Consider the following 26,882-nt stretch of genomic DNA (forward strand, 5'->3'; position numbering starts at 1 on the left):
CTTGGGAATGCGTGGGCACACGTGTTTATGAGGGCGTGTGAAAGCGAAGGAACAGTTTTGAAACCAGAGCCATTTTGTTCTTGGAGGAACACCTAATGAGGCTGCAGTCTCGGTCAAGACAGCAGACTTCTTGATCTGGGCAATTTTTTTTTTTTTTTTTCTTTTTAAGACAGGCACCTGCTCACGTGGCCAAGATGCCAAAGCTCCCGATTCCTACCCTCTGTCGTGAAATATAGATTCCATTACTGTTCAGCTAAGCTGAAGCCAACAAATCCCAGGAGGAAATTGCCATCAAAAAGATGGTTTCTTACTCATTTTTCCCAAGTGGAAGAAACCCACCACACCACGCAGGGCCATGGGGAAGCACCAGGGCCAGTCGGGAGGCAGAAGAGGGGAGAAAAGCTGGCGAGAGACTTTCCTGTCGCCTCCACAGGAAGGAATAAGCAAAACAGAGTAAGCAGACTTAGGGCTGGCTATTGAATGATTTCAGCGGCTCTTGGGGTGTAGGGGCTGATCCGAGCTATTTGGGGGACTTAGGGCAAGGGGCAGCAGCCTGAAGGTAAGAACCAGTTGTAGGAGGTGACTGGGGAGTAGGCTCTGGATTGGTCAGTTCACACGTGAAAGCTCTGCTGGGAAGGGCAGGCTCTTCCAGCTCAGCAAGACCCCAGAAGTCAAAGCGTTAGAAATACAGAAAAGACAAGGGCATGATGAATGTAGTAGAAACACCCAGATTAGCACCGGGAGATTGTGTCTGATAGAGAAAAGGGTGTCACGGAAGAAGGAGCTTCTGAATTCCCTTTTCTTTTCCCCATCATTTGGTTTGAAAGATAATTCTCAAACGACAAGTGGACTTTTACAGCCGAGCTCCCGGTCACAGGTTAGCCATAGGGAGCAGGAGGAGAAGCATCCAGCACCCATGAGAGCATCGGGTGGACCCATGGTCCCAGCTATCAAAACCCATCCTTGAAGTGGAATACTTCCCAAAGTCGAATGAAGTCATCTTGCGGCTTTCAGAGAGGACGTTTGGGAAGCTCACTAGTAGACACCTGAGAGATGACTTTTAAAAATGGCTGCATTTTAAAAAGGCTGCATGATAGGCCAGACATGGCTCACGCCTGTAATCCCAGCACTTTGGAAAGCCAAGGTGGGAGAATCGCTTGAGCCCAGGAGTTAGAGACCAGCCTGGGCAATATAGTAAGACCTCAACTCCATTTAAAAAAAAAAGACGCATGGGTGCTGGGCATGGTGACTCACAACTGCAATCACAGCACTTTGGGAGGCAGAGGTGGGGTAATTGTTTGAGGCCAGGAGTTCAAGACCAGCCTGGACAACATAGCAAGACCTCGTCTCTAAGTAAATAAAATAATTAGCCAGACGTGGTGCACGCCTGTAGTCCCAATTACTTAGGAAGCTGAGGCAGGAGGATCACTTGAGCCCAGGAAGTCAAGGCCACAGTAAACTAGGATCATGCCACTGTACTCCAGCCTGGGTGACAGAGCAAGATCTTGTCTCTAAATTTAAACCAAATAAACAAACAAACAAACAAAAACAAACATAAAAAAACGACTGTATGGAAATCTGTCAGGAAGCAAGGATACGAAAGGTTTGTAAATAGCCAAAGAGAACCATGAGCACTCAGATACTTTCAGGCATCCTAATGAAGCACTATGGGCCAAGAGAATTATTCAGTTAACATTATTTATTTCTGGCTTAATGGTAATCTACCATTAAAGTAGAATTTTTGCTATTTGTTTTTTTTTGTTTTGTTTGTTTTTTTGAGACAGAGTCTTACTCTGTGGCCCAGGCTGGAGTGCAGTGGCTTGATCTCCTGCAACCTCCGCCTCCTGGTTCAAGTGATTCTCCTGCCTCAGCCTTCCAATTATCTGGGATTATGGGTGCCCGCCACCATGCCCGGCTAATGCTTGTATTTTAGTAGAGACGGGGTTTCACCATGTTGGCCAGGCTGGTCTCGAACCCCTGACCCGAGGTGATCTGCCCGCCTGGGCCTCCCAAAGTGCTGGGATTACAGTCGTGAGCCACCACGCCCAGGCACTATTTGGTTTTAATGTAAATTTTTACAGTACTTTAGAACTCACACTCAATCAGTATCCTAAAAATGACATACAGCTGGTTTTGTGTGAGTATATGTCTGGCTGTAACTAAAAGGAAAAAATCTCCCTAAAGCAAATGGTTAAAATGAGTAATTAATTGTATATGACAACCTAAATATATTTTAGACAAAGCCATTATCTCTTATGGAGAATAATTAATTCCAATAATGCTAGAAAAGATCTTGGAATTGAGGCTCAGGAAAGTGATATGACTTGTCCCAAGTCACACAGTTAATTAATGCTACACTTGGGCTACTGTGCCATTCTCCTGCCACCCCCACTCAAACTCAACCACAGCAATTCCTTTCATGCCACATGTCAGAATCACCACTACATTTATAGACTTTTTAATCTGCATACAGATACCTTTAAAATTAAATCTTCATCTGATGTCTTGTCATTTCTCTCGTCTGGATCCAAGCAGTCACGCAGTTGAATCAGAAATTCCTCATATTTCCTGCAATTCTTTGAAACTTGTTTCTTATTCTCCTCATTTTCTTTTGAACACTTTCTGTTAGGCAAATAACAAGTAAGTCAGAATTTAACACCATGGAAGATAACATTCATCAAACCAAGTCAGAATATAAGCTGTCTCGGGGAAATAATTGTCGTTTTCAACGCAACACAGTTTCCCAGACACAGAGCAAATTATTGTCACAGAAGCCCTATAAAGCCCTATAAAGGAAGGAGAAAAGTGGCAGCAATTTTGGGACACCTATGCTTTGCAGAAATATAAGGAAATCTTCAAGGCATTGTGGACTTAGTAACAGGAGGGGAAATGGATTCCCCTAGCCTCAACCCTTTAGGATCTCTAAAAATGGAGGCACGTGTCTGGAGCACAATGCTCACAATCCACATAGCCATGGGTCTTCACTGGGGCCTCATGGGGAAGGAGAGTGCTACCACATTGGTTCTAGAGGATCAAGCTTCATTTTATTTTCAAACTTTACAATACAGTGATTTATTTATAAGGGTCCTGATTCGTGGCCAGGCATAACTATAATAACAAATACATCAAAAGCAGAGAAGGTTCTCGCCTCTGGAAAAGAGATGTGTTCAATCACCAGCAAAGTTCATTACGAGTTTTCACATGCCCTCAGTCTTTAAAGAGTATTGCAAGAAAGGAAAGAAAATCATTATATTGAAGAGATGTCTGAACCCCCATGTTTACTGCAGTTCTATTCACAGTAGCCAAGACAGGGAATCAACACAGGTGCCCATGAGTGGGTGAATAGGGGGAAAAAATATGATATATGTACACACTGGAATACTACTTAGCCTTTTAAAAGAATGAAATCCTGTCAGGAGTGGCAATATGGAAGAACCTGGAGAATACTATGTTAAGCAAAATAAGTCAAGTACAGAAAGATAATTACCTCATGTTCTCACTCATAAGTAGGAGCCAAAAAAAACTGAACTCGTGGAAGCAGAGTAGAATTTTGATTATTAGAGGCTGGAAAAGGTAGCGGATGAAGGAGGATACAGTGAGGTTAGTCAATGGCTATAAACTTATAAAGATGGTTATAAAGTTATAAAGCTAGATGGCAGGAGTAAGTTCTAGTGTTCTGTAGCATAGTAAGGTGAATACGGTTAACAAGATTTTAGTTTTCAAATAGCTAGAAGAGAGGATTTTGAATGTTCACAACACATAAAAATGATAACTGTTCAAGATGATGGATATGCTAATTTCCCTGATTTGATCATTATACATTGTATACATATATCAAAATATCACTCCATATCCCATAAATATGTATAATTATTACAAGTCAACTAAAAATAAAAGGGAAAAAAAGAGCATTGGAAGAGTATTAGAATTGGCCAGTCAAGGAAAAAGAAAATTTGTGGTCTATTATGAATATATTATTTCAAATCTCAGATAGGTTTGTTAAAATAGTATGGTCTATTTCTAATGCTTTAAATGTTAGCAACTAAGAGATCGTCAAAAATAGGCATACTTTAAAGGCAAATTAGAATCATTTCAGTAATTTAGTGTCATTTTTTAAATATCCAAGATAATAAACATGATTATCGCTTTTCCTTTTTACCATGTTGAGTGTTTACTGCAAATTCCTTCAATCTATTCAAAGAGTAACAAAGCATGTAATTGCAGATACTCAAAGCATACCAGATTTCTATTTAGAAAAATGTGTAACGATGAAAGACTAACATTGCTGTATCTCTGAGTTCTTATTTTAGCATATGAAAGGTAAAACTCTTCAGTCTTTTGGACCCAGGAAAGGCATAATTAATTGTATGGTGCTGATCAATTTACATATATGATTCCATACATTAACCCCAAGATTTCAATCTTTCTTCTCCATTCCAAAGGTCTCTAGACTACTTCCATTTCTATTTGCAATTCACTTGACCCAACAAAGTTTCAAGAATCTACCCTAAGAAAATAATCACAGAAATGTAAAAATATGAATCATATAGATATTCATTGCAGCTTGGTTTATAGTAATTTTTTTAGTGGAACTAACCTAAGAGCCTGTAGAAATAGCAAAAGTAATTGATTGAGTAAATTATGATATTTCAAGCAATGGAATATAATGAGTCATTTAAAATTATGTACCAAGCTTGGCACAGTGGCTCACGCCTGTAATCCCAGCACTTTGGTAGGCCAAGGTGGGAGGATTGCTTGAGGTCAGGGATTCAAGACCAACCTGGGCAACACGGCAAAATGCCATCTCTACCAAAAAAAATTAAAAATGAGTTGGGTATAGTGGCATGCACCTGTGGTCCCAGTTACAAAAGAGGCTAAGGTGGGAGGATCGCTTGAGCCTAGGAGGTCAAGGCTGCAGTGAGCTATGATTGCGCCACTGCACTCCAGCCTGCGTGGCAGAGTGAAAACCTGTCTCAAATAAGTAAATAAATAAAATTATATGCTAAATGAGTTTTTAAATATTTGCAACATATAGCCAGGCACAGTGGCTCACTCCTGTAATCCTAACACTTTGGGAGGCCAAGGCAGGCAGATCACTGGAGGTCAGGAACTCGAGACCAGTCTGGCCAACATGGCGAAACCCCATCTCTACTGAAAATACAAAAATTAGCTGGGAGTGGTGGCACACGCCTGTAATCCCAGCTACTCAAGAGGCTGAGGCATGAAAACTGCTTGAACCTAAGAGGTGGAGGCTGCAGTGAGCTGAGGTCATGTCACTGCACTCCAGCCTGGGTGACAGAGCAAGACTCTGTCTTTAAAATATATATATATAATTTATATAAATATATATAATATATAAATTATATATATATTTACAACATATGATTCAGTAAAAATAGTACACTACCTAAAGTCATTTGTATATGATCTTCTGAAAAATCTATACAACAAAATATTAATATTAATTATAGCTCTTCTATAATCAAAAGCTTTTAAGTAATTATTAATTTCTTCTTGACACTTTTCTGTATTTAAAAAACATTTTTTACAATATGCATATACTGTTTTTATTACTAATTTATTTAATAAATACTTATTGAGTACCTACCATACACCAAGCCCCATTAAAGGTGCTAAAGATACAATAGTAAACAAAAGAGATACAAATCCAGCCAGGCACAGTGGTGTGCACCTGTAGTCCCAGCTACTAGGGAGGCTGAGGTGGGAGAATCACTTGAACCCAGGAATTTCAGGCCAGCCTGGGCAGTGAGACCCCCATCTCTGAAAAAAAAAAAATTATTGACCTCATGGAGCTTATGTTCTATTTGGAAAGATAGACAATAATCAAAATATGAGTATATGTAAAAGGTATAGTACAGTATAATAGGACTAGAGAGAAAAAATTAAGCAGGAAGGAAAGAGGGGCAAGAGATATTAGAGGAGTACATTTTAAAATATGTCATTCATGGAACATCTCACTTGGAAAGTGCCATCTGAGTGAAGACCTAAAGGAAATGGGGTCAGCCATGTGATATCTGGGGCAAGAGCCTTCCAGGAAGAGAAATTAACAATTACAAAGGTCCTGAAGTACGATCAGGTCTGTCAGGTTCAAGGGACAGCAAAGAAGCCAGCGATCTGGAATAGAAACAATAAGGGAGAGAATGGTAGCAAAACCAGGTCAGGATGAGCCTTTTGGTTCATAGAAAACACTGTCTTTACCCTGAGTGAGAAGAGAAGTCACTGGAGGACTCTGTGCTAGGAATTTACATGATCTAATTTGTGTTTTAACAGGATCACTCTGGCTGCAGGGGGCACAGTCAGAGGTAGGGAAACCACTGCTATGACCTGAATGTTTATGTCCTCCAAGAATTCATATGTTGAAGTCCTAATTCCCAATATGACGGTATAATATTTGGAGGTTGGGCCTTTAGGAGGTAATTAGGCCATAAGAGTGGCACCCTCATGAATGAGATTAGTGCCCTTATAAGAAGGGACACCGGCTGGGTGTGGTAGCTTATCCCTGTAATCCCAGTCCTTTAGGACGTTGAGGCAGACAGATCACTTGAAGTCAGGAGTTTGAGACCACCCTGGCCAACATGGTAAAACCCCATCTCTACTAAAAATACAAAACATTAGCTGGGCCTGGTGATGCACACCTATGATCCCAGCTACTTGGGAGGCTGAGTCACATGAATTGCTTGAACCCGGGAGGCAGAGGTTGCAGTGAGCCAAGATTGCAACCACTACATTCCACCCTGGGCAACAGAGCAAGACTCTGTCAAAAAAAAAAAAAAAAAAGAGGAAGAAGAAGAGGAGGAGGAGGAGGAGGTAGAAGAAGAAGAAGGAGAAGGACAAGGAGAAGGAGGAGGAGCATGGAGAGGTGATCTCTCTCTCTGCCATGTGAGGATACAGCAAGAAGGCATTCATCTACAAACCAGAAAGAGGACCCTCACCAGGAACTGAATAGGCCAACATCTTGATCTTGGACTTCCCAGCTTCCACAACTAAAGGACTAAATTTCTGTCTTTTAAGCCACCTAGTATATGTTATTAATTTATGTTAATATGTTAGTTAGCCCAAACCAACTAAGATAGAAATTAGTACCAGGAGTTCCCGGGATGCTGCTGTAACAGATACATATTACAATACTCCAGGTGAGAGTTAATGGTGGCTTGGACCAAATTAGTGACAATAAATGTCATAATGGAAAGCTGACAAAATTTAGATTTGTTTTGAAAATAGATATGAGGGGATTTGCTGAACAATCAGACATGGAGAGTGAAAGAGAAAGAGAACTAAGTTTGATAGTAAGAATTTTTATATGATCAACTAGAAGAATGGAATTATGATCATATGAGATGAAGAGAAGTGCAGAAGGATTTTGTGGGAAAACTAGGAGCTCCGTTTTGGACACATTAAGTTTGAGATGCCTGTCGGAGATCTACATGGAGATGTACAGTAGCTAATAAGATATGTGGTTCTTGAGCTCTAGGAAGAGATCCAGGCTAGACACAGAAGTGTGGGAGTCACCAGCATTTAGAAACTTAAAGCCATGAAACTAAATGATGTCACCAAGGGAGTAAATTTAGATACAAATGAGAAGAGATTCAAGGGCTGATCCCTGAGGTACTCCAGTATTTGAAAGCAAAAGAGATGAGGAGAAACAGTGAAAGACACTAACTAGAAGGGTAAGATTAAAAAAAGAAAAGAAAAGAAAAGAAAAGAAAAGAAAAAACCTAGGCATGTGTAAGGTCCTGGAAGCCAAGAGAAGGAGAAGGTGGTTCAAAGAAAAAGATCAACTGTGACTGATGCTACTGATTGGTCAAATAAGATAAGACTGACCATTTAACTTGCACTGTGCACCCACTGGTGACCTTAATGAGTGGTTTCAGTGGAGCAGATTCCAGAGAGAGAAGAGAAATTGGAGACCATGAAAACATACAATGTTTTGTGGGTTTTTTTGGTTTTTTGTTTTGTTTTGTTTTTTTTGAGACAGAGTCTCACTTTGTTGCCCAGGCTGAAGTGCAGTGGTGTGATCTCAGCTCACTTCAGCCTCCACCTGCCCAGGTTTAAGCAATTCTCGTATCTCAGCCTCTCGAGTAGCTGGGATTAAAGGCACCCGGCACCGCACCTGGCACCACACCTGGCTAATTTTTGTATTTTTAGTAGAGACGGGGTTTCACCATGTTGGCCAGGCTGGTCTCAAACTCCTGACCTCAAGTGATCTGCCCACCTCAGCCTCCAAAAGTGCTGGGATTATAGGTGTGAGCCACCACGCCTGGCCATACATGCAATGTTTAAGGAGTTTTTGCTGTAAGTGGAAGTAGAGAAAGAGGACAGGGGCTGGAAGTATTGGGTTATTTTTTTTAAATGGAATAAGTAAAATAAATATAATGTATTTCGTTACTAAAGACATTTAAGTCATTCATAGAATTTTAAAATATATTTTAGGAACAACTTGTTCCCAATTTTGTCTCAATAATCACCTCTTGTCAAAATGAAGTGTGGAAAACCTAGGTTTCATGACTTCTCTGCGTAAACTAGTAATAAAATCTAATGAGGAGTGTTCAGTGTGATCTGGAGTGGTCTAGCTTCTGGGATATTTTTATAACTGGGTTCTAAATAAACATCTACCTCTGTGTACTACCCCACCACCTCAGGGTTAACCTCTACTTAGAAGAATCTTCCAAATTGTGTAAATAAGCATTTGCAGCCCTAATTGATAGCCTAGAAACATGTTTAAGACAAGGCTGTATTTGTTAAGACTCTTGATGACATTTAGAAATGAGCCTTGGAAAAATTTGTCAAGACTCCAAAGATATTTGAGGTCAATAACTTTTTTTCAAATTGAGTTTCAGGGCCAAGTAATGCAAAATGCCAGTACATTCAAAGACATAGTTTGCTTTCAGAAGCCAGTATTTTAACGCTAGCTAAAGCGAAAAATATGTTGCAGTATCCTTACTGTAATTTTTCATTTAACTCTACAACTTTCTTCTTTAATTCCTGGTTCTCCTTGATTGCAGTGTGAGCTGTGATTTCTGTTCTGATTTTAGAAGTGGAAAGTGCTGCTGATTCTTCTTCTAGCTCCTGAACTCTGTCTCTCAAAGAGGTAAGGAGAGATGATTTTCTGGCATTGTTTTCCTTGTAGCTCTCCATTTCAGCTTTCAATTCTTGATAGGAGACTTCTTTAGAAAGCATCTTGGATCGGAGGTCTCGAAGCTAACATGGAAAAGAAGTTAAAAAAAAACACTTTAACAACCTAAGTTTAAAGTATCTTTAAGAAACCCAAAGCCATCATTTAAATGTTCACTCTTTTATTCATGACTTAATCTAACTTTATTTTCTTTTCTAATATTTGTATCTGTATTACCAAATGAGAAATTATGCCTAAATAATTGACTTTATACTCTATCTTTTCCCAAACCAATTGAGCAATGTCTTACGTTGTTTAGTCTCATTCAGGAGTTTATGATGTTGGTTGCATAAGCAATAAAATATTTTGCAATGGTCCACATTTTCTAAATCTGTGTTGCTGTTATTGCTGCTGATAAACAGTTAGACAAGCAACCTACAAATCACATGGTCGGTGATTTCACAGTCGTAACTGTTCCCCACTTAAACACAGACTACTCAATATGTCACTATATTTCTCACACTTATCTCCTGGACTCTAACCATGGAGTGACAAAGAAAAATAAAACTTCAATTTCTGGAAAAAAAAAAAAAACATAAGAGAAAAGAAAAATTCTTATAGGATTTATATGAAGAAAACATTTTAACTTTTATGAGTTCTGTGATATCAAAACGCTGAACAACATAGGTGCCCTATTGAGTTAAAATGTCAGATCTACCCTATGAGAAAACGTTATGAAAGCATGTACTTCTTTGGAGCTGTGAGTGCGCATACATACATTTATTCACACACACACACATTATCAACTCATCTTTCTATGGGGTCCTGGCAGCCTTAGTGAGAAATCACAGTCCAGTCTAGAACTCCTTGGGGCCACCAGGCTATAAGCAGAATGAGTTTAGGAAGACTCTCAGAAACTCCACTCTAAATCTGAGCTAGCCTACAGGGTAGACGGATCCCACTCTTCTTCCTAGAATTTCCCCAGCCAGTTGGAACTAGCACAGGAAAGGGATTCAGAATTCCCTCCCAAGAACTCCAGATTGCAAGCAATCCACATTAAAGGAAGATATTCTGAGAGATGCTGAAAGTTCTCTGAGGCCCATGGAGCTTTACTTAACATCTTCAGGTGCCCTCAGATCTCTCAAGGCTGTGTAGCTCCTCTGAGATCCAGAATTGAGCCCAAGCCACCCAGCTTTACAGTCTGGCAAATGCGTAACTTTTCAGGAATTCTGGGTGATAGGCACAAAGAGAGCATGTTTCAACTTTGCCAAAAGCTTTAAATCTATATCCACGGTCCTATTTCTAATCACTCCTACTTTCTGTTTCTTTTTTTTTTTTTTTTTTTTTTTTTTTTGAGACGAGTCTCACTCTGTCGCCAGACTGGAGTGCAGTGGCGTGATCTCGCCTCACTGCAACCTCCACCTCCCAGATTCAAGCGATTCTCCTGCCTCAGCCTCCAGAGTAGCTGGGACTACAGATGCTCACTATCATGCCCAGCTCACTTTTATATTTTTAGTAGAGACAGAGTTTCACTGTTGGCCAGGATGGTCTGGATCTCTTGACCTTGTGATCCACCTGCCTCGTCCTCCCAAAGAGCTGGGGTTACAGGAGTGATCTGTTTCACTTTATAAGAAGCGAAGAAGGCCCATTTCTGAGTGATGGAGATGCATTTTCTTACCTCAGACTGAGCACATTCAAATTTGACCAAAGTTGCCGCAAGTTCACTTCGAGCATTTTGAGCCACATTCCGATGGTGATTTAACTGCTCCCGCGTGACCGGGACTTCCAAAAGGTGATCGTAAGTTTCCTGGTAGAATTCCCCCAAAATACAAAATATAAAGAAGAGTGTTAAACGATCTTTTCTGTGCAGCTGCACAAAGCAAGATTAAAGGCAGAAGCATTCTTTGTATTCCAAATGTGTCAAACATACTACCCAGAGAAATGTTATATTCAGACCATTTGGTTATCATTCTCAAAGTTCAAAGGGAGGCAGGAGAAAGTTCAGGAACAAATGATGTGCTCCTCCAGGATGGTGATGAAATTTGTCATTTAAGAAGTGGCCTAGGGCAGGGTGTGTTGGCTCACGCCTGTAATCCTAGCACTTTTGGAGGCCAAAGCAGGAGGATTGCTTAAGGCCAGAAGTTCCAGACCAGCCTGGGCAACACAGCAAGACCTTATCTCTACAAAAAGAAATTTTTTTTTAATTTGTCAGGCATGGTGTCACGCACCTGTAGTCCTATCTACTTCAGAGGCTGAGGCAGGAGGATCACTTGAGCCCAGGAATTTGAGGTTTCAGTGAGCTATAATTGCACCACTGCACCCCAGCCCAGCCAACAGAGAGAGAGACTGCCTCTAAAAATGAGAAAACAAAAAAAGATTTTCCTTCCACCCAACTCAAATGGTATTTGAATCAATAGACTCAACAAAGAACTATCAGAGGAGAACAATGCTACATCCTGTGCAACTAGGGACAGTTTTCATTGTTTTTCTTTGTCCAGATCACAAAGATGATCAACTCATTTCTTGTCTGTTGATTTAAGTGTCTCATTTATTGATCAAAGAGATCATGTGATCTAAATGTAAAAGGCTGTCTCCTTTGTAACTATTTACTATGCCTTTTATACTCAGTCTCATAACCTCATAACCATGATATTCTCAATCTCATAATCTCATACCCATGAATCATGAAGGCAACTGAAATGAACATGTGAGATGAGAGATGGCAGGGTCACACACGGACAACCCCTGCCCATCTGGAAGGGAACAGCTCTCAGCTTCACTGATGGTTGCAGATACAGAAATAAGGATTTCCAGCCTGGCCAAACCACTCCAATTTTGGAATTTCCAATTCCAAATCATTCCAGTTTTTCAAGACAAGCCATATATCCAGACTTTTTGAAGTGTAAATTCCCAGTTTTTGCAGGTTGGCAACTGATTTAAATGTTTAAAAAAGAAACACATATAAATGAAATAAACACACCTGCAGAGCAGATTTGGTGGGTTTGGCCTGCGGGCTGCAGACTGCACCCTCTGGTCCCATTTCCGTCCGACTCATGCCATATGCCTGCTTCCTTCAAGAATTATGACTGAGGTTGAATATCTACACCACCTCTATGGAGTTTCCAAGGCCTGTGGTCTTTGTGAAAGACCCAGAAGAAAGCCATTCGTTTTTGAAGGAACACGAAAGAGGTCACATAAAGGAGGATTTCCTGGAGTATCTAAATGGCCTCAGGAGGCTCAGCGATAAAATCTTTTTAAGAATGCCAGAGACTACTCCACTGCCAGCAACTACTGTTTGATATAGTCATGAATGCAAAAGTCATCTTAAAGCTCATAACTTTACAACAAGCATCATGACCAGTGTGATTCAATCCACAAAATGCCAAACAAAACCTTCAGAGCTCTTAGTAACAGCTAGTGTTTGCCAATCATAGCACAACCAAGAAGATGGTAGATATGTACTCTGGAGAAAAAGCATAAAAAGTTTAACTGAATCTCTTATTAGAGAACCACATCCTGTTCAGACTCATTCAATAGTCAGTGGGTCTTCTCCACCCTGACCACCACACCATATTTTCTAAACTAGGCCATATGAGGACACAGGTCACTTATAAGAGATTTGTATGGCATACCATTTTATAAAATTTGTTAGGAAAATAAGTTTCCCAATGGCTATGATTATTTCTTTCAATGGCTAACTGTTTTTTTTTTTTAAGAAAAGAAGCCAGGCCAGGTGCAGTGGCTCATGCCTGTAATCCCAGTATTTGCGGACAATGAGGCAGAAGGATCACTTGAGCCCAGGAGTTCCAGACCAGCCTGTGCAACAGTGAGACCCCATCTCTACAAAAAATTAGCTGGGCATGGTAGCATGTTCCTGTTGTCCCAGCTACTTGGGAGGCTGAGATGGGAGGAGTGCTTGAGCCCCAGGAGGTCAAGCTGCAGTGAGCTGTGATCGCACCACTGCACTCCAACCTAAGCAGCGGAGCAAAACCCTGTCTCAAAAAAAAGAAAGAGGAAAGGAAGAAAGGAAGAAAGAGAGAAAGAGAGAAAGAAAGGAGGGAAGGAAGGAAGGAAGGAAGGAAGGAAAGAAGGAAGGAAGGAAGGAAGGAAGGAAGGAAGGAAGGAAGGAAGGAAGGAAGGAAGGAAGGGGAAAGGGAAGGGAAGGAAAGGAACAGAAAAGAAAAGAAAAGAAGCTATATATTAAGATATCATTCCCTTGACACTGGAATCGGGACTACATTTGGAGAGCTCTTTTGATGACTGAGTTTATAAGATAGTTGCTGGATCTAAATCACCCTCAGAGTCCAGCAGACTGGAGATTATCCACCAAGTAATATTTACTGATAGCCTACTCTGGATCAGGCACTGAGCTGACAGTCTAAAAAGGGAAACAGAATTTATCAAACAACCACACTTAGAATTGTATAATTACAAAATGAAATAAATGCAAGGAAGGCAAAAAGGCAGCTAACAAAGGAAAATGACTTCAGATGAAGGAGGTGGAAGGAAAGAGTTCCTTTAAGAAGTAATGAATTTTTTGGCCGGGCGCGGTGGCTCAAGCCTGTAATCCCAGCACTTTGGGAGGCCGAGATGGGCGGATCACGAGGTCAGGAGATCGAGACCATCCCAACATGGGCTAACATGGTGAAACCCCGTCTCCACTAAAAAATACAAAAAACTAGCCGGGCGAGGTGGCGGGCGCCCGTAGTCCCAGCTGCTCGGGAGGCTGAGGCAGGAGAATGGCGTGAACCCGGGAGGCGGAGCTTGCAGTGAGCTGAGATCCGGCCACTGCACTCCACCCTGGGCGACAGAGCGAGACTCCGTCTCAAAAAAAAAAAAGAAGTAATGAATTTTTTTTCTTTATGAGATGGATTTTCACTCTTGTTGCCCAGGCTAGAGTGCAATGGTGCGATCTCGGCTCACTGCAACCTGCAGCTCCCGGGTTCAAGTGATTCTCCTGCCTCAGCCTCCCAAATAGCTGAGATTACAGGTATGCACCACCATGCCCTACTAATTTTGTATTTTTAGTAGTGATGGGGTTTCTCCATGTTGGTCAGGCTGGTCTCGAACTCCCAACCTCAGGTGATCTGCCTGTCTCAGCCTCCCAAAGTGCTGGGATTACAGGTATGAGCCACCATGCCCTGCCAGAAGTGATGATTAAAAAACAATGAAATAGTCAATGAAATAGTCTGGCCAGGTGAGCAGCTCACACCTGTAATCCCAGTACTTTGGAAGGCCGAGGCAGGCAGATCACAAGGTCAGGAGATTGAGACCAGCCTGGCTAACATGGTGAAATCCTGTCTCTACTAAAAATAAAAAAAAATTAACTGGGTGTGGTGGTGGGCGCCTGTAGTCCCAGCTACTCAGGAGGCTGAGGCAGGAGAATGGTGTGAACCTGGGAGGCAGAGCTTGCAGTGAGCCGAGATCGCACCACTGCACTCCAACCTGGGTGACAGAGCGAGACTCCATCTCAAAAAAAAAAAAAAAAAAAAGTGAAATAGTCAAGAGATATTGAAGCAGGAGCTGCCCACATCATTCAAATAGCAAAAAGTCCATGCAAGGGCCGTGTGGCAGGGATCTGGCCCATGCAGGCAAGGATCTGAGAGAAAGCAGCAATGCCTATAGACAAACACAGACAAAAACTGTGGCATAGGGGTTTGAAAGGCAGCTCTGAGGTCATTAATATATTTTGTATTTGGTAGGGCTTATTTTTCAGAATAACCCTGGCTATTCTTATATATTCATTTTCCCATATGAAATTCAAAATCTTCTTGGAAAATTCCAAAAAATTCTGTTGGTACTGTTATTGGGGTCACGTTAATTTTATAAATAAACTATGGAGAATTTATATGTTTTAAATGTTGAGTCTTCCAACTAAAATCATTTTTCTCATTTGTTCAAGAAGTCTTATTCTTTTTTCTTTTCTTTTCTTTTTTTGTTTTTCTTTTGAGACAGAGTCTCCCTCTCACCCAGGCTGGAGTGCAGTGACGCAATCTCGGCTCACTGCAACTTTCACCTCACTGCAACTTTCGCCTCCCAGGTTCCAGCCTCCTGAGTAGCTGAGATTACAGGCATATGCCATGACACCTGGCTAATTTTTGTATTTTTAGTAGAGACAGTGTTTCACCATGTTAGCCAGGCTGGTCTCAAACTCCTAACCTCAACTGATCCACCCACCTTGGCCTCCCAAACTGCTGTGATTACAGGCATGAGCCACTGCACCCTGCCAAGAAGTCTTATTCTTATTAGCAATTTAGATTTACTATATTTTGTAGTTTATCTCTAAAAATATTATCTTTTTGTCATATCGTAAATGGGGTCTACTTATTCCTATATATTAAATATGTACCTAAATCTTTTTTATGTTTCTTATTGTTTGGAATTGTTTTCAATGGATTCTCCTGGGTTTTGCACTGTAAACACGCAAATCATTTGTAAATAATGAAAATTTCACCTCCTTCTTTCCAGTTTTTATACTTCTGTACCTTTTCTTGACTAATTGCATTGGTTAATAACACTAGAACATTTGATGTGGTCTGGATGTGTCCCCACTCAAATCTCATGTCCCCACTCAAATCTCATCTTGAATTGTTCCCATAATCACGCACGTCATGGGAGGGATTCAGCAGAAGGTAATTGAATCATGAGGGGGGCAGTTACCCCTGAACTCATGATAGTGAGTTCCCACAAGATCTGATGGTTTTATAAGGAACTTATCCTTTTGCTTAGCACTTCTTGCTGCTGCCACGTGAAGGAGGATGTGTTTGCTTCCCCTTCTGCCACGATTGTAAGTTTCCTTGGCCTCCCAGCCATGCTGAACTGTGAGTCAAATAAACCTCTTTCCTTTATAAACTACCCAGTCTCAGGTATGATTTTATTAACAGCATAAGAACTAATACCACATTGTTAAACATTAATAGCAATAATGGGCATTTTGTCTTGTTCCTTTCATAAGAGTGTATTTGGGTTTTCCCCCCCTAAGCATTATGGTAGATTTAAGCCTTGACATCCTGGGTTCAGGTGATCCTCCTGCCTCAGTCCCTCGAGTAGCTAAGGCTACAGCATGTGCCACCACATCTGGCTAATTTTTTGTATTTTTGGTAGAGACAGGGTTTCACCATGTTGGCCATGCTGGTCTTGAACTCCTGGCCTCAAGTGATCTGCCTGCCATGGCCTCTCAAAGTGCTGAGATTACAGGTGTGAGCCACCATGCCTGGCCTTATTTTATTTTTTATATTCAGTGCTTTAAGTCTATCTTAAATTTATTTGGTTTATAATTTGTAAGTACAGTTTTAAGCTTTCTTTTTCTAAACCCATTCATGAAGCCTCCACCCTTATAACATAATCATCTTCTCCCAAAGGTCCCACCTCCTAATACCATCTTCTTGGAGGTAAGGATTTCAGCATGTGAATTAGGGGAGCAACACAAACATGAAAGCCATAGCAGACTTTCTAAGCATAAAAGCAATGCAAGAACATTCAAGAAAAAGAGCACAGATGACAACAAAATTTTTAAATGTGTAAGCAGAATTTAAAGTGAAAGAGCAAACTGAAAAAATGTTTCCAGAAATAATACAAAGAGTCAAAACTTTAATATGCAAAGAGCCTACTCACACCAATAAGAAAACCAATGACCTAAGAGAAAACTTCTATAGAAGAACTAACAATTATCAGAGGGGCCATAAATAGCTAATAAAATGAGAAATGTCCCACCTCACTGATCATCAATTAAATACAAATTATAATACCAGTGAGGGCCGGGCGCGGTGGCTCACGCCTGTAATCCCAGCACTTTGGGAGGCCGAGGCGGGCGGATCACAAGGTCAGGAGATCGAGACCATGGTGAAACCCCGTCTCTACAAAAAATAGAAAAAATTAGCCGGGCGCGGTGGCAGGCGCCCGTAGTCCCAGCTACTTGGGAGGCTGAGGCAGGAGAATGGCGTGAACCCGGGAGGCGGAGCTTGCAGTGAGCCAAGATTGCGCCACTGCACTCCAGCCTGGGCGACAGAGCTAGACTCTGTCTCAAAAAAAAAAAAAAAAATACCAGTGAGATATTATTTCTGATCTTTGAAACTAGCAACATTTTAAATATATTTAATAATTAAGCATATTGGCCAGCTGCGGTGGCTCACACCTGTGATGCTAGCACTTTGGGAGGCCGAGGCAGGCCGATCATGAGGTCAGGAGTTCAAGACCAGCCTGACCAACATGGTGAAACCCCATCTCTACTGAAAATACAAAAATTAGCTGGGCATGGTGGCGCATGCCTGTAATCCTAGCTACTCAGGAGGCTGAGGCAGGAGAATCACTTGAACCCAGGAAGCAGAGGTTGCAGTGAGCCAAGATCATGCCACTGCACTCCAGCCTGGGTGACAGAGTGAGACTCTGTCTCAAAAGTAGTAATAATAATAATGATAATAATAATAATTAAGCATGTTAAAAGATAGTTCTATAAGAAAGACATACTAATACACTGCTCAAATAAAGATAAACTGGTACAAAATTTCCAGAAAAGTATTTGGCAATATGTATCGTTTTAAAAGTTTAAAAGTTGATACGATTTGTCCCAGTGAATTTCTTTCTCATGATCTTATCAAAAGAAATGGAAATATACCAAAAATTAAACACAAAAATATTCAGACAGGTACTCTTTAGCAACATGTTCAAAAAATCTGCAATAGCAAATATTTAAAACAACTAGAGTTCAAAAATAAAAGAATGTTAACGTAAAGAAAAAACAATAATGATACATTCACACGATGAAATTATATTCAGTAATTAAAAATTATATTTTTGGAGAAAAAGGTCATTAGGTCCTGATATATTAATCCTCATAAATGGGTTGATGCTGTTATCCTGGGAGTGGGTTAGGTATCACCAGAGTGGCTTTGTCATAAAATCAAGTTCTCACTCATGCTTTCTGGCCCTTCTACCCTTCCACCATGGGATGACCCTCAAAAGACACCACACCATGCTTTTGGACTTCCCAGTCTCCAGAACTATGAACAGAATAAACTTATTTTCCTCATAAATTACTCAGTCTGTGGTATTCTGTTATAGCAACAGAAAATGGACTAAGACACTGCCTCTCCACTGTCCAATTATCTCCCTTACAAAAATACTCACCCACGTGCATAGAGATATATATACAGATGTTCATTATACCATTATTTGTTCTGGGTTTTTGTTTTTGAGGCAGAGTCCCACTCTGTCACCAGGCTGAAGTGCTGTGGCTCGTGTCACTGCAACCTCTGCCTCCCGAGTTCAAGTGATTCTCCTGCCTCAGCCTCCTGAGTAGCTGAGACTGCAGGCATGCACCACCATGCCCAGCTAATTTTTGTATTTTTAGTAGACACGGGGTTTCACCATGTTGGTCAGGCTGGTCTCAATCTCTTGACCTCGTGATCCTCCTGCCTCAGCCTCCCAAAGTGCTGCGATTACAGGTGTGAGCCACCATGCCCAGAAATACCATTATTTGTAATGGCAGCAAGAAGGATGAGGATGTTGAAACTGTAAATTCCTGTTGACAAAGGAATTATCAAATAAAAGTATTTCTATACTATTGAATCCTATGCAACAGGTAATATGAGATAGATCTCTATGCTTGGGTATGGTAATATCCTTAAGACATCACTGAATAAAAATAAGAAAGTATAAATTCATTGTTTGTTACTGTTTTTCATAAAACACATGCAGAAGGAAAAGTATTGTGTTTTGTCTATAAATATATTTAGAGATCAGAAAAAAAAGAATTTTACAGAATCTCCATCACCTGATAACAGTACTTATCCCTGAGGGTGACATGACAATTGAAGTTGTGGGGAGAGGGGCAGTGATTTGACTTTTTCAATAAGGATATATTTACTCATTATTTGTACAACTAAATATAATATAAAGAAAAGAAAAACACTAGGAAGAAGTGTTAACTATGGTTTTCTTTTGGTTGTAGGATAGACTTTATTATTTTCTTTATTATATACATATGTATACACATACACACACACACACACATATATATATATATATATTTTTTTTTTTGAGATCAGAGTCTCACTCTGTTGTCCAGGTTGGAGTGTGCAGTGGCACAATCTCGGCTCACTGCAACCTCCACCTCCTGGATTCAAGCGATTCTCCTGCCTCAGCCTCCCAAGTAGCTGGGACTACAGGCATGCACCACCACATCTGGCTAATTTTTGTATTTTTAGTAGAGATAGAGTTTCATTATGTTGTCCAGGCTGATCTTGAACTCAACTGATCTACCCGCTTCAGCCCCCCAGAGTGCTGGGATTACAAGCGTGAGCCACCACACCCTGCCTATGCTTCTATATTTACAACTCCTTTACAATAACTGTATTGCTTTCACAATTAGAATAAACATTCCCTCTTAAATTTAAAAAAAGGAGACAAGGACAGACAAAAATCACCAACCCTGCTATGCTGTGTCTTTATGAAGAAGGTGATGACAAAGAAACAACCATAGGTAACACAGACTTGAACAGATATGAAAGCTGACATTTTGGGGGTTTTCTCTCTTAATTCAGTCCTCCTGGAGTTCATAAAATTTTCTGAAAATTCTTCAGCTTTTCCTGTATCAAACAATCTTCACTTAAAAATTTTTTTTACCCTATTTAAAATGGCAAGATGAAATAAAAACTCATCCGTTTGTTCTCACCTGAGGACAATCTAAGTTATTAGGTACCTCTCAGCTAACCCATGCAGCAATTTTAGATTAGTTTCAGAGAGCCAACCACATATGATTTGATTCTGCTACTGATATTATTATGATAATGATTGAAATTGTCTCACAGGGTGGCTCATAGCCTTTTCAGAATAAAGGATGGTTTCAAAGCTCAATGGCATAAAGCAAAGATAAGCTTATTCATAATTTGGTACACAATGTGCCCAATTATCTGACCTGGGGACAATGTCTTGGGCCAGTCTTGCTACTATGGTATTTAGTTGTCTTATTATCCCATGGACGAAAAAATAAGAAGAAAATCACTGCCTGCCCCTGACACACAAAAGCTCCTAAATCCATTCCATTCTTATCATCCTACCCCATAACCAGCCTCCTCTTTGTCCCAGCATTATCCCATGCTGCAGTGCACAATCATATTACCGTAGGCTCTTCTATTATGGAATGCCTCCTTGTGCCTGTCTCCTCTCCCTCTCCCGCTCTTTCTATTTCTCTCTACCTCTCTTTCTCCCCATGCCCCCACCAAGTTTCCAGTGTAAACAACTCCTTCTAAGAAGCTTTCCCCTACTGTCCATGTTCTTCTCACTACATAAAGTTTCTTTCCTAATTGACAGTGTATACATTAAGTCTTGCAAATTGCATTTCTCCAATCTAATCATTCAACCTGTCAAATTTTGACTATTTGCCAATTCTCCCCACTTGGGAGGACTTTCCTTGCCCTCCTGGTTTTCTTCCTTCTTCTATCTGCTCTTGGTTTCTGGGGCCCACTAGAGCCTGCAGGGGAGAGTGTGGCAGCTGTGGGACCCAGAAAATTTATCTGAGCATCTATAATTTGGCAGTTGTGGGAAAAGTTTTGGAAGAAGACATTTCTGCATAAAATGAAGTATGGTGAAAAAGCTGATCATATTGTTTTTACATTATTTTCCCATTTCTTTTCTCTTGGGTGTTACTCTTATTCGATTAAAAATCCTTCTAATATGGCTAAGCTCAATAGCTCACACCTGTAATCCCAACACTTTGGGATGCTGAGGCAGGCGGATCACTTGAGGCCAGGAGTTCATAGCCAGCCTGACCAACATGGCAAAACCCTATTGAAAATGCAAACAAAATTATCTAAGCATGGTGGTGCACACCTGTAGTCCCAGCTACTTGGGAGGCTGAGGCACAAGAATTGCTTGAGCCTGGGAGGTGGAGGTTGTAGTGACAATGATGGTGCCATCACACTCCAGCGTGGGCGACACCGTGTCTCAAAAAAAAATTCTTCTAATTCAACATCCTTGTTGAAGTGAATGCAGTACTCTAAAATATTCTTAACACTCTTGCTCCCCTGAGTCTTCTTTTCATTGGGTGGGCAGGGGCTGCACTTAGAAAAGCATTCACTCTTCACAAAACAGTCCTGTTATTCCCTCACCTAAAACTCAGGCAAATAAGGCCTAAAAGGGGGATTATATTGCTGGATAGAAAACAAGTAGAAGGCCGGGGGCAGTGACTCACACCTGTAATCCCAGCTACTCAGGAGGCTGAGGAAGGAGAATCACTTGGACCCAAGAGGTGGAAGTTGCAGTGAGCCAAGATCTCGCCACTGCACTCCAGTCTGGCGACAGAGTGAGACTCTATCTCAAAAAAAAAAAAAAAAAAAAAAAACAGCCAAGCAGGGTGGCTCACACCTGCAACCCCAGTACTTTGGGAGACCGAGGCAAGTGGATCAATAGGTCAAGAGATTGAGACCATCCTGGCCAACATGGTGAAACCCCATCTCTACAAAAAATACAAAAGTTAGCTGGGTGTGGTGGCCCGTGCCTATAGTCCCAGCTACTAGGGAGGCTGAGGCAGGAGAATCAGTTGAACCTAGGAGGTGGAAGTGCAGTGAGCTGAGATCATGCCACTGCACTCCAGTCTGGGTGAGAGAGAGAGACTCCATCTCAAAAAAAAAAAAAGAGAAAGGAAAGAAAACAAGTAGAAGACAGGTGAAAGAAAGAAGAAAGAAAGAAAGAAAGAAAGAAAGAAAGAAAGAAAGAAAGAAAGAAAGAAAGAAAGAAAGAGAAGAAAGAAAGAAAGAAAGGAAAGAAAGAAGAAAGAAAGAAAGAGGGAGGGAGGAGGGAGGGAGGGAGGGAGGGAGGGAGGGAGGGAGGGAAGGAAGGAAGGAAGGAAAGGAAGGAAGGAAGGAAGGAAGGAAGGAAGGAAGGAGAAAGAAGGGAGGGAGGGAGGGAAGGAGGGAGGGAGGAAGGGAAAGAGAGAGAAGGAAGGAGGGAGGGAGGGAGGGAAGGAAAGAAGGAAGGAAGGAAGGGAAGGGAAGGAAGGAAGGAAGGAAGGAAGGATGGACTAGTAGCAGATGTGGAAGCAATGATTGTTTTCTTTGCTGTATAATAAATAAAAACAAATTTAAACTATGCTTAATGGAGAGATGTGTAAAATGTCCCAGCTACTGCAGGAGACACTTTTCTTTGCTGTATAATAAATAGAAAACAAATGTAAAGTATTCTTAATGATGAGATACATAAAATGTCCCAGCCACTGCAGGGGACACTTTGGCACATACCCTGTGACCCATAGTTCTACTTCTAATTTTATATGCATGTGCATGTTCTGTAAGTGTCGCATCGATACAGAAATTAGTTAACTATAGTGTCACACGTGTCCATATGAAGAGACCACCAAACAGGCTTTGTGTGAGCAGTAAAGCTTTTAATCACCTGAGTGCAGGCAGGGCTGAGTCCCAAAAGGGAGTCAGCAAAGGGTGGTGGGATTATCATTAGTTCTTATAGGTTTGGGATAAGGCGATGGAGTTAGGAGCAATTTTTGCAGGCGGGGGTGGATCTTACAAAGTACATTTTTGAGGGCGGGGAAATATTACAGACTACCTTCTTAAGGGTGGGGGATTATCACAAAGTGCATTATCCCAAGGGCAGGGAGGGGTGTATTGTCATAAGGTCAATTGATTGGTTAGTGCAGGGCAGGCACAAATCTCAATGGTGGGATGTCATCAGTTAAGGCCAAGACCTGGCTATTTTCACTTCTTTTGTGGTTCTTCAGTTGCTTCAGGCCATCTGGATGTATACGTGCAGGTCACAGGGGGATATGATGGTTTAGCTTGGGCTCAGAGGCCACTGACATATATAGTACATTCATAAAATGGGAAACTCCAAAGCAGTTAAAAGAATCAGACTAAATCCATTTGGATCTATTTGGAGATAAATAGATCACAAAAACATACTGGTTTTTAGATAAAGTAAATTAGAGAACAAAACTAACAGTCTGATACCATATATGTCTTAAAAGTACATACCAAACAAAATATTTGTATAGGCACAATGAAATGAAATGAAAAAAAGTATTTGTAATGGTCTGAAGGACACTCACCAAACATATCATAATGACTTCTGAACAATGGGAGATGATGATCAAGATTAGAGGTGGTTGTTAAAGGAAAGTGTAGCTTCATTTTTAATGTTCCAGATTTTTAAAGAAAAAGTGACTATAATTTTAGTATTAAAATCAATTTCTTAAGTAAAAGACAAATGAAAGCATGTTTTAAAAGTCCAATTTATTAGGTTTTCAGTTTTACATCCTAATATTCATATACCTGCAGGCTTCAAGAATCTGAAAGCTGCTTGTGAATTCATAAAGAATTCACATTCAGCCAATAAATGGCCACAGAGGCCACAGGAAATCCTGAACTTGGACCCCAGCATGGCTCAAAGTAGAAGTCAAAAGGAGAATCAGAATTCCAGCTGAGAGAGAAGAAAGGAAAAAACGAGTCAGGCAGACAGTTAGGGTGGGTCTTCGGATGAATTCTTGCAAACTGAGGAGCAGCCTGCAGGCACAGATAAGGGAACTTGCACAGGGGGGCTTGCCCAGCCATGACTGCAATGGAAAATTCCATCCCCTAACACATGCACAGTAAGGAGAACAAAGCAATATAGTAACTTAAGCTAAGGGCCTGCATGTATACTAGGAAGGTCAGGTGGAGCTACCAGAAATTTACACCTTATGCAAATGAGATGCCCAGCCCTCATCGGTTTCTTATAAAAACCCCTTGCATTAAACTTTGAAAACTACCAACCCTCTTCTGGGTCCCCTCTCCCCAGCAGGAGAGCTTTCTCCTTTTGCTCATTAAACTTTCACTCAACCTCACCCTTTAATTCTCTTGGTCCTGAGACAAAGTATTCCAGATAATAACTCACACAAAGAGTCTGCTGCATTGTGGTGCATTGGCCAGACTGTAACACAGCAGTGTTTGCAAAGCTTTTGTTGTGCAAGTACACATTTTGACTACATTTGGGACAGGAAATTCATTGTTAAAATAAATGGAATATAAATAGTGTTCCGGGCCAAAATATTAAGTGTCTTCAAGGACTAAAACAATAATTCAATGATTTTTTTGTTTTCTTTTTTAGACAGAGTCTCAGTCTGTCACCCCAGGCTGTAGTGCAATGGCACAATCTCGGCTCACTGCAACCTCCACACTCCTGGGTTCAAGAGATTTTCCTGCCTCAGCATCCAAGTAGCTGGGATTACAGGCATGCACCACCAACGCCTGGCTAATTTTTGTATTTTTAGTAGAGACAGGGTTTTCGCCATATCGGCCAGGCTGGACTCAAACTCCTGACCTCAAGTGATCCACCCGCCTCAGCCTCCCAAATGCGGGGATTACAGGCGTGAGTCACCGTGCCTGGCTGCCAAGAATTCAATGATTTTTTAATGCTTTTATTAACTGGAAAACATCTCCAATTAGCAAAGGACAAGCCAGAGACAGAAAACTTAAATAGCTTCTGTGTTGCACTAAATCCTTGCTTTATTTCCAAGGTGTCTCTTAGCTCTGCCTGAAGAAGGCTCAATAAAAATAATGCTGCTTCATCATTTGTAGGACCCATTTCTTCTGTTAGACAGAATCCATAGCATCCAACTGTACAAACCCCTGAGAGCAACAGAGCCTCCACAGTGGCCCATTTTGTAAACACATGAGAAGAAAGTAGGAAATTTTTAGCAGTATGTGATCTCCCTATGTCTCACATTAGCAGAAATCAACCTTCCTTTTAACAATTCTTACTGTTACCGGAGGGGGGGTCCCATTTCAGACCCCAAGAGAGGGTTCTTGGATCTCGTGCAAGAAAGAATTCAGGGCAAGTCCACAGGGTAAGGTAAAAGCAAGTTTATTAAGAAAGTAAAGGAATAAAAGAATGGCTACTCTATAGACAGAGCAGATAGAGCAGGGCACTCTCGAAAGCAAGAGGAGGAACGCGCACCACCTTAGGTACGATGCTTGTTTATATGTAAGATTGTTATATATAAAGTTTTGGTGCCGCAAAGGAATATCACTCAAATATAAAATTTTCTTTTTAATTCTCAGCAAGGGCAAGGTACTTCTATAGAAGGGGTGTGCCCTTACAGATGGAGCAAAGGTTGAACGCACACTTGGGACAAGGGAGGGGAAGGGGTTCTTATCCCCGACACACGCGGCCCCTGCCGCTGTGTAGTTCCCCTATTGGCTAGGGTTAGACTGCAAGGGCTAAACTAATTCAGACTGGCTAATTTAAAGAGAATGATGGACTGAGTGCTTTGGCAGGAGTCAGGGCAGAGGAGGGTAGCAGGTAATCGGAATGAGTTAGGGTGGGAGCAGGTGATCAAAAGGAGGTTAGGGTTGAGCAGGTGATCCAAATGAGTCAGGGTGGAGTAGGTAATCGGAATGAGTCAGGGTGGAGTAGGTAATCAAAAAAGATTGCTTTACAAGGAAGTTAAGTTTTAAAAGTAGAAGGCAAACAACTGAACATACTGACATGTTAATTCTTTGAAAAGAAATATAGAACTCATATCTAACAACATACCAATGCTTGTTTATAGGGTAAGATAACAAAGCCAAAAAACATGAGGAAGATGTTGTCTACAAGGCCTTGCAACAAAGGATTGTTAATCTTTGTGTATCTACTATATTCTGTAAGAATCTGTATTATTATCTTTAAAGCAAAACTTTTTTTTTTTTGACATGGAGTTTTGCTCTTCTCACCCAGGCTGGAGTGCAATGGTACAACTCGGTTCACTGCAACCTCCACCTCCCAGGTTCAGGCCATTCTCCTGCCTCAGCCACCCGAGTAGCTGGGATTACAGGCACATGCCAACATTGCCCCAACAAATTTTTTTTGTATTTTTATTAGAGACAGGGTTTCACCACGTTGGCCAGGCTGGTCTTGAACTCCTGACCTCAGGTGATCCATCCACCTCGGCCCTCCCAAACTTCTGGGATTATAGGTGTGAGCCACCACACCCGGCCTGAAACTTACTCTTAAACTAAGATGCTTTTGTTCTTAAGGACAGTGGGTCATCAGGACATTTCCTTGGTCTGTTATTTCCTGGGTCAGTTAAGTCCTGGGTTTGTTCAAAAAACATTATTAACTTGTTCCCTTAACTGTAAATATCCTGTTAACTAAGAATGCCTAACCTCCTAGGAATATGGCCCAGTAGGTCTCAGCCTCATTTTACCCAGCCCCTATCCCAGACAGAGTTACTTTGATTTGAATGCCTCTGATACTTGCAACGAGACAATGATCCACAATTAGATTTTTATAATTTTTTTTCACAATTTTGTTTTCCAAAAAATAGATTACAAATCTTATACTGTAGTGCTTAGCAACCCTCATTACTTATCACGAGGATGACAAGAGTGTCCCCAACACTCTTTTTAGGACAGGTATAGGTAGACTCCAGTTTAGGATCCCATGCTTTCAAAAGATGGAACCCACTGTCTCCTTTATAACCAGAGTTCACCCTCAATTTAATAAAAAGAGTAGCAGGAGGCAGCTAGGGAAGATAAGAAGGAATCAGAGGCCAATGAACAAAATCAGCAAATGAACAGCATACACACCTTCATAGTAATCCTCTCGTTCTTCTAATATTTACAACTTAAAACCTCTTCTCAAGCCATTTTTGTAACCACCCATGGGTTCACCTTGCCTGCTGCCTAGACAGAGCTGATTTAGCAAGACAGGGGAATTGCAATAGAGAAAGAGTTAATTCACGCAGAGCTGGCTGTGCGGGAGATCGGAGTTTTATTATTAC

At 41.1% G+C, this 26,882-nt stretch overlaps 1 protein-coding gene across 1 annotated transcript in view; it reads right to left on the reverse strand.

The window, feature by feature from the left end:
• CCDC170 (coiled-coil domain containing 170) overlaps positions 1 to 26,882 on the reverse strand; it is a 132,813-nt gene that overhangs the window by 80,530 nt on the left and 25,401 nt on the right. Inside the window, exons 2-4 of the mRNA XM_008007584.3 lie at positions 10,812 to 10,940; positions 8,963 to 9,219; positions 2,478 to 2,622 (exon numbers count right to left, since the gene is read on the reverse strand). Of these exons, the coding sequence (XP_008005775.1) occupies positions 2,478 to 2,622; positions 8,963 to 9,219; positions 10,812 to 10,940 (531 nt within the window). The remainder of the gene's footprint in view (positions 1 to 2,477; positions 2,623 to 8,962; positions 9,220 to 10,811; positions 10,941 to 26,882) is intronic.

Source organism: Chlorocebus sabaeus, chromosome 13, assembly GCF_047675955.1.
Source record: "Chlorocebus sabaeus isolate Y175 chromosome 13, mChlSab1.0.hap1, whole genome shotgun sequence".
NCBI classification, from domain to species: Eukaryota; Metazoa; Chordata; class Mammalia; order Primates; family Cercopithecidae; genus Chlorocebus; species Chlorocebus sabaeus.